Source organism: Oryza brachyantha, chromosome 8 (assembly GCF_000231095.2).
Source record: "Oryza brachyantha chromosome 8, ObraRS2, whole genome shotgun sequence".
In the NCBI taxonomy this organism is placed as follows: domain Eukaryota; kingdom Viridiplantae; phylum Streptophyta; class Magnoliopsida; order Poales; family Poaceae; genus Oryza; species Oryza brachyantha.
The window spans coordinates 16,136,292-16,144,846 of record NC_023170.2 but is presented as its reverse complement, the minus strand read 5'-3'; the positions used below and the strand labels follow the sequence as shown (position 1 = coordinate 16,144,846).

General features: G+C 40.1%; 1 protein-coding gene across 6 annotated transcripts; it reads left to right on the top strand.

The window, feature by feature from the left end:
* Positions 1-355: 355 nt before the first annotated feature.
* LOC102722415 lies at positions 356-4,121 on the top strand. Of its 6 annotated transcripts, none has more exons than XM_040526609.1 (6): positions 356-550; positions 714-976; positions 1,611-1,726; positions 1,808-1,846; positions 2,286-2,444; positions 3,129-3,696. In XM_040526609.1, the coding sequence occupies exons 1-6, from the start codon at positions 367-369 to the stop codon at positions 3,178-3,180; spliced, it is 813 nt and encodes a 270-aa protein (XP_040382543.1). In that variant the 5' UTR covers positions 356-366; the 3' UTR covers positions 3,181-3,696. The 6 variants fall into 6 exon arrangements, with proteins under 6 accessions (XP_040382543.1, XP_040382541.1, XP_015695933.1 ...); XM_040526607.1 differs by lacking the exon at positions 3,129-3,696 and adding an exon at positions 3,718-4,121 and having other exon boundaries at positions 357-550; XM_015840447.2 differs by lacking the exon at positions 3,129-3,696 and adding an exon at positions 3,718-4,119 and having other exon boundaries at positions 360-550; positions 714-927.
* The last annotated feature ends 4,434 nt before the right edge of the window (positions 4,122-8,555 follow it).

Here is an 8,555-nt window from a genome sequence, read left to right as displayed (position 1 = left end):
TTATAGAATACGTTGGTCCTATTTTTCTATTTGGTTGTATGGATAAGTTAGACCATGTTTTTTTATGGGAGGGATGAGACAAGATGAGTTTGACTTTTTTTGGTTGAAGGGATAAGATGAGATATAGATTATCTCTCATATCTAAAATAAAATATTGAATACTAGGATTTATGAACAACATAAAGTAATTAGATGTATATTTATACCAATAATATATTTTAAATAAATTTAATAAATAAAATAAACACCCGCTTTATATGTGTGATTGTCCTGGTGTGAATCTGTCTCACCGTTTTGGTGAAATGAGTTGGATCAAGGAAAAAATATCTCTTACATCTAACCATCCACCGATCAAACGAGACCTAGATGCCCGATAACCAAACACACTCTAGCGAGTTCCCGGCCACGACAGAAGCCATTTCCAGTTATTTTGGGCCGATATGGGCGCACATGGCAGCCACCAGCTTCACGCGGGACGAGAACGGGACTTCACTGAGGAGCGAGGAGCGTTTCCCCGCGCCGCCGCCACAGACGCGAGGCGCAGCCTCCGGTGGAACCTTCTAGAAGCTTTTCCCCGCGCCTCCGCTGTGAGTTGAGGCGAGGGGACGCGGTTGATCGATCCCCTATCCCTGGCCCCCCGGCTGCGGGAGGGAGGCTCTCGATCTACTACCAGCGGATGTGTGCTCAGTGCTTCTGTGGTGCTGCATGTGCAGGTAGGGCCGTAGGGGGCGGCGAAGGTGACCGTGGGGGTGGTTCCTGGATCGGTGCATGGCGCGCGGGAGGTCGTCAACGCCGCTGCCGGAGACCCGCTCCCCGGGACGGGACTGGGCGGGGGAGGCTGATGTCGAGGAGATGTCCGGCGACGGGGGAGAAGCTGTGGGCGGATCCTTCTGCTCCCCCCGTCTCCATCGCTTGCGGCGGTGGAGGGTACGGATCCTTCTGCTCCCCCCGTCTCCATCGCTTGCGGCGGTGGAGGGTACGGATCCTTCTGCTCCCCCCTCTCCCTTCTTTCTCCTATGAAAGCTGTGGGCGACGACGCTGGTCACTCGGTTTGGCTGCTAATGCCGGGATAAGATTGTGATCAGTGTATCTGGCGAGCATTACTAATCTTACTTCAGCTAGTGAGATTCGCATCATAGTTACTCCATATTAATAGTAGAGTAAAGTACATGACCAGTCCTTAAACTTGTGGCACGGTACCACTTAGGTCTATAAACTTAGAAAATGCATGTTTAGGTTCATGAACTTGTTTTAACGTCTAAAATCATGGACTTGGATGGTACAAACGAGTTTATGTACCTGGATGGTACATTTAAAATAAGTTCATGGACCTGGATGGTACATTAAAACAAGTTCATGGACCTAAACATGTATTTTTCTAAGCTTATGGACATAGGTGGTATCGCGCCACACGTTTAAGAACCGGTCATGTACTTTACTCTTAATTGTATGTTGCGGCCATGAGAATTCCTTATGTTTCGGAGGTGAAGAAGCCTTTGGGGGAAAGGAGGGGAGTTTACAATGGGCACAGGAGGAAGAACTGCACTCTCCTACGAGTAGTATTTAGTCTATTCTTGAGTTCTGACAAATATGGTTACTCTTTGTTTCAGCAAGCTGCTCTCACGCTTAACGCATCATGTCGCTTTAGATATACTCAAGATCTTGAAAAGGAGGAAGAGAAGGAGATGATAAGAAGAAAGATCCAAGCGCATTTACAAGTGATACGGTAATGTGTCATTTTCCGCAGGCATATCCTATTTGTTGGCTGTATTTGATTGTTGATTCTAAAGTTGGGTTCTCCCGGCAGCATTTCCTCTCAAGCAAGCTGGGGAAAAAGACCTCAGAGGTCCAATCTCATACCATAACCTCTGTTTCGCACACGCTTCTCCCAGCGCAGCTAGATGATCTGATCTGCTAGGGTTTTGGCAAAGCCCTTTTCTTGTTTATTCAATACTTGGACTTCTGATATACCAGTGTTCATGCGAATAATAACTGACATCAAGAACTGAATCACCATACCTTCCTAACTAATACAATAGATAGGATACCAAACAACCAATTTCTATGGCAGGAAGCTATTAATTGTTAGGAAATATATACTCTTGGAAACCCTGATGATCTACTGTTTTATTATGTTGGTGATCCGGTTATGTGTGCTACCTTTCCTCTGAATGTTCCTGCTCCTCCAGTGTTGATGCTTGTGCCTGGTGCTGGGTGAGTCTGCAACTTCTGGTCAGTTTGTAGAATGATGTACTGATTGTTGGCTTTTTTTTTTTGTCACGCAGCCTAGTAAGATTATTTGGTCCTGCACCACCTGAAGTTACTGTGCAGAGGGATCAGGGTGGACCACCGCCTTGTGATCCGACTTTTGGTCGACGTGATAGGAAAGCTGGGAGGGATGGTGGTCTTCCAATGGGTCACCCAGAACCACACAAGATACGAAGGTTAGTACTTACATTTTTATCTCCTTGCACCTGTGTTCTCTAATCGATCCTCATGGTTAACAAAATAAGTATGCTGATAGCGAAGAAAAATGAAGCTAGCTATTTCTTTGGATTTCTGTTGGAAGTCCTCGTATACAAAATTTGGATGACTTTTAGCTAATTTGAGCTGGTTAGCAGTGAAACTTGTTTATTTATTTGATTAGCTTGTCATATACGTTTAACAAATATGACCAAGGCTACAATAACTTACAGTCTGAAGTTTGAGCATGGTAAAGCATACTTTTCGTACAGTTTATGGAGTCTTGCTTTTGCTTGGATAGAAATTATCTAAAACTGATTGTGGTGTCAATTTTGTGTTTCCAATATGGGGTTTGATTTTGTGTCTGCCAGAGCATTTGGGATATATGCATTACAGGATCGCAGACATTTTTTTTCTTTTGCTGTCAATTTTATGGTGGTGTTATTCTTTTTTCCTGCTGCATGTTAGGTGCTTAGGTTTGCAAAATTTTTGTTTCTAACCAAACAATGGACCTTATATCAACACGTATAATTTTGTGTATATGAAGTTAGCACTGACACTTCATATCTGAAATTCTGAATATCATTGTTGTTTACTGTCCCCACCTCAAGATATTAAAACCTAATGCTGGATTTAAGATAATCTAGTACCACAAATCTGAACAGATATTGGATTTGGTACATATTTTCACGCGTTGTGTCACACCCGATGCTATGACAGATGGGGATTCTGAATATCCCCATGAGATGGAGGAAGATGGATTCGCCAGGTGCGTATTCAGAGGTGGAAGGCGGAATGTATCCTGTAGGTGTGAGTGAGCTTTGCCAGGAAGTCATGAGCCCTAATGGTGTTTAAATAAACAAGAGACTTGTAACATACATCTTGTTGAAATATATGAGACAGAAACAATACTCTCTTATCTCTCGAAATCCCAATTTCCCGTGATTTGTTAGCCCTAGTCACGGAGGTGAATGTGGTGTTAACTGTGTTCACCTTCAGATGAAGTGACTTCTATGGATCAAGACGACGCTCATCTCCTTGTTTTATGTAAAATATAGGGTTAATTTGATCCATGCCACTGGAAATTACTATTTTAGAAATATATCATTATCATTCACGATATCGGCTAGGTGCCACTACAATTCTGTAAAATTAGATCCATGCCATCACCGTCACGCACTCCATTCCCTTTATTTTTCATCTTCTCTGCCCCCCGCCGCCGCCGTCGTTGTTAATGACTTCCAGTTTGGTCAGGCTGATGTTGGCGTCAGCGTCCATGGGCAGCGTCACCGGTGAGGGCAGCTTGGAGAGCAGCAGGAGATCTGCGACACAAAGATCCCCGCTCATCCATGGCTTCGCGCTTGCCTCGACGACGACGACGACATCTGCCTCGCGTCCCGCTGGTTCCCCGCTGCTGTCCGGAGAGAAGATGGGATGATGGAGGACGAACATGCTGCTATCAGGAGAGACACATGGAGGAGCGAAGAGGGGAGGATGGAGGAAGAAGATGGAACTGACCTGTGGGTTCCACGTCTAGGGGTATTTTGGTCCATGTGAAGATGTAAAACGTGACGGTAATTATATGGATCTAATTTTACAAAATTACAGTGCCACCTAGCTGATATTATAAATAGTAATAGTATTTTTTTAAAATAGCAAATCTGCAGTGGCATGATCAAATTAACCCTAAAATGATATCACACGAAAACATATAATAACATATTCTCATTCACCAATCACCAGAAAAGAGAACATTGCGGAGCTTTGCAACAATCCTAGTCCTGTCCATTCTCACCAAATGCCTGCCATATGCCCGTATGCCCATGTCCTGCTAAAGTATTATATTCTCCACTATGTGTGTGCTCAACTTATGCAACGCCATATGCATACCAAAGCTTAGGTTCGTGATCTTTCTCGATGAAAGCGGAGATAAAAGATTCTGAGACTTGTGATACCTATTTAATAATTTAAACGATAAAATTAACTTCTATCAAGTTAAAAATCTATCGTAGAAACATGGGACAATAAACTTCTCTATAGAAACTTCTTATAAAAAAGAACATACCGTTTAGTCATTTGGAAAAGACGCCCTCAAAATAAAACAAAAATGAGAATAAGCTTAGATCAAAGACCCAAGCCTTAGAGCCTGAAGCTGATGCTAATCCTAGTGGTTGATTTAGCCAACGAGATTATAGAGCTCTGAATACTTTAGATAGAGTTTCAACCCTTCTTTCTATTAATCTTTGTCATAAAATTTTAGGGGGAAGTCTTTGTGGGGGCTCCAATAATTTTAACGGGGTAGCGGAGGCCTGCTGCCCCACGTTAGATCCGCCCCTGCTAAGTTCTCTGGACCTTTGCTGCTGGTCAGTCTTGGTGAGCCACGCCGAAGCTGGCAAAAGCATGTTTCGTTTATATTCTCTGAATCCTGATCCGTCCCCAGCCTGTACGTTTTTGACCCGATCTGGCATGCCATGTGCATGCGTTATAGTAGTAGCTAGCTAGTGTGCCGCTGCATCAGCATGACGCGGATATGTTCTTGGCATCTCCATACTCGCCGGCCTTCGTCGGTCGCCGCCGCCGGCGAGGTTGCCTTTCGCTGGAGTAGGAGTAGCTGTAGTCACAGTCACACTAACGTCTGTCTGTGTGTGTCTTTGGACGTGCAAGCAAGCAACACGTGAGGTGGACTCGTCAGAATGCAGAGCGAACAGGACTGTGACTCTAGCTTGCACCTGTTCGCCTTTTTTTTAAGGAAAAAGCTAAATGTCATGTTTACGAATGAAAAGATACTCTATAAATAAAATTTTTTATATACATGTTAATAGTAATTTAAAAGCAAAAGCTAAAAAATATACTATGATGACAAAATCTAAAATCAACTTCAAATTTAGGGTTAAAAAATTTATTTTTTGTTAATTAGCATAAGAAAAACAAAAATACGAGGTCATTGGCCCCATCTTTTTGCTTATGATTAAGTTTATAAGTCAAAACTTAAAATTTAAATTTAAAGTCGATTTTATTTTTTTTTCATAGTTTATTTTCAAGCCGTTGTTTTTAGTTCACTATATATAAAAATTTTACTCATAAATTATTTTTTAATCGTTAATAAGAAAACCGCTTATGTGTGTTAAAAGCAAAACAATGGTCCTCCAGATAGGATATCTCAATTTAAGCTACAGTTGATAGGCCATAGTAAAAATAAACTAAAGAAACGGAAAATAATATACAGATAAAACCTTCATATTTGTGGTGTTAGTGGATTAAAAGTTAATGTAGAAAAACATAGTACATTAGGGGAGAAAAAAAATCTAAAATCAACTACGAAGGTTTGAAGATTTTTAAATTTTGGCTGCGGTGTGGACAGTGGACTGGATCAGCATGTGCCAACAACAAAGTTTGAGCTTTCCTGATCTTGAAGGATTTGGATACAAGCAAATCCACGTTTCAGCTCAAGTGTTTGAAGATGACAGGGCAGCCCGTGACTTGAGCTGGCTTAGTTAGGACTTCAAGGCGTGTATCCAACTGGACAGTGGTCAGCAAGCAATAAACTAGTGTGCCAATTGGGAGTTGCTCTCTATTCATATTGTAAACTATTTTTGGTTTATCCTAAATCAAATATGGTAAAGTTTGGCCAAGTTAATAAGAAAATATACTAGCATTCACAACACCAAACGGTTTTATTAAATCTACCATTGAATATATTTTGCAGTACATTTATTCTGTTGGAAATGTTGTTGGCATATTTCTCTATGAACTTAGCTAAACATAGATATGTTTGAGTTAGGATAAATTTAAATTAACTTATAATATAAAACAGAGGAATTATATTACTTATCTAGCCATGGGGTTTACAACTTTATGAACTTGGTTAAGGGGGAAGTATTTTCACAAAATCATGGAGCCTATAAACTGGCAATACACGTGAGAGTCTCACTAAACATGCACATGAGAGTCCACGATAGATCGTAAGGGTCATGGTGTGTATGGGGTGATTTTTATGAATAAAATTTTTATATACGTATTTTTATCGGTTAAAAACTAATACTAGAAAATAAATTATAGTGAAAAAAATCTAGATTGAAGATTTATATTTTGACTTATAAGCAGAAACGAAAACACATTATCTTACATAATCTTAAGTATCAAACTTCATGTCTAAAGGCACGGTCAGTATTCAACAGCAGCACCATGAGAGCCACTGTCCCTGGGTGACCGACTGACCGCTCGAATTCGTCAGTGATCGTCTCTGATCGAATTTACTCCCTCCCTCTTAGGGGCTGTTTAGTTCCTAATTTTTTTTTCCAAAAACATCACATCGAATCTTTAGATATCTAAATAAAGTATTAAATATATATAATCATTAAAATTAATTACATAGTTATGGAGGAAACAGTGAGACGAATTTTTAAGTCTAATTAGGACGTGATTAGTCATAAGTGATACAGTAACCAACATGTGCTAATGATGGATTAATTAGACTCAAAAGATTCGTCTCGTGCTTTTTAGGCGGAATCTGAAATTTGTTTTATAATTAGACTAAGTTTAATACTTTAAATGTGTATTTAAAGTTTTGACGTGATGTTTTTTTAAATTTTTTTGCAAACTAAACAACCCCTTATATTATAACACATTTTAGCTATTTTAGTCTCATGTATTAATCAATATATATTGTTTATATATATGTCTATATTTATTATGTCTATATAAATATTTATAGACAATATTAAACCATCTTATATTTTGAACCGAAGTAAGCAGATGTTAATGCAATGGTTGATAATAGACTTCTTCTATTAAATACTCAATCTAGTTAGATTAATTCAAGCTTTAAAAATCACTGATTTGAGATCACTTTCGATAAGGGTTAGTTTAAGGATCTCTTTCTGATAGGTAAACATATTCAACTTCTATTCGTCCTGATTTGTTACATTCGTTTCTGTATTATATGATATTGTAGTCTTACTTAGATGATTTATAGATGCTAAAACATTTAGACAAATATATGTAAAGCATAATAATATAAGAGACGTATGGAGTATCCTATCAACCTATATATCAATCCAAAACATGTATGTACTTGTACCACACATCAAACGCATTCCAAACCATCACACAAGTCATTTCAGGCCTTGGTTAGTTTCTAAATTTTTTCTAAAAATATCATATCGAATTTTTGGACACCTAAATAAAGCATTAACATAGATGATTCAAAAAACTAATTGCACAGTTACGGAAGAAATGTTGAGACGAATCTTTTGAGTCTAATTAGTCCATGATTAGCCATAAGTGCTACAGTAACCAACATGCGCTAATGGCGGATTAATTTAGCTCAAAAGATTCGTCTCGTGATTTCCAGGCTAGCCGTGAAATTCGTTTTTTCAATCGTGTCCAAAAACCTCTTCCGACATCCAGTCAAACATTTGACGTAACACTTCTCCCAAAAATTTTCTCAATCTAAACATACTCTTAGGTTCAAATGTTCAACCAAAACCCAAAACGACAGTGAAACATCATCCCCAGCTGACGCTTGACAGCATCAAAACCCTACTCCCTCCGTCCCAAAATAAACCAATTTTTCACTTTGTTCCTACAAATTTTAACTCTTCATCTGATTCAATTTTTTTTGCTATTGATATTTTTGTTTTTATTAGATGATAAATTATGAATAGTACTTTACGTGCGACTAATTTTTTTTCTAATTTTCTAAAATTTTTTTAATAAAATGGATGGTCAAAAGTTAAACATGAAAACCGAAGAATTGTTTTTTTTGACGGAGGGAGTACACGGTTCACATCCAACCGTCCATCCCGTCGATCCAACGGCTCGAGATGAAACCTCCTCCCCCCCTTTCCATTTCAAACCTGCCCCCGCCAAACTAACCTTACCAACAACCTCCCCCCGTTGGCTCCCGCGCTTGTTAGCGATGCCGACAGGTGGGCCCCACCCCCACGTTCTCTCCGCGCTGGACGGGGCGGGGTGGTTGGGCCCACCTGGCAGCGAGAGCGGCCGCGTCAGAAGCTTCGTGGAAGCTTCATGCCGCTAGGGGCTAGGGCGCGCAGGCTTCTCTCTCCTCCTCCTCCCCCGAGAGGAGACGA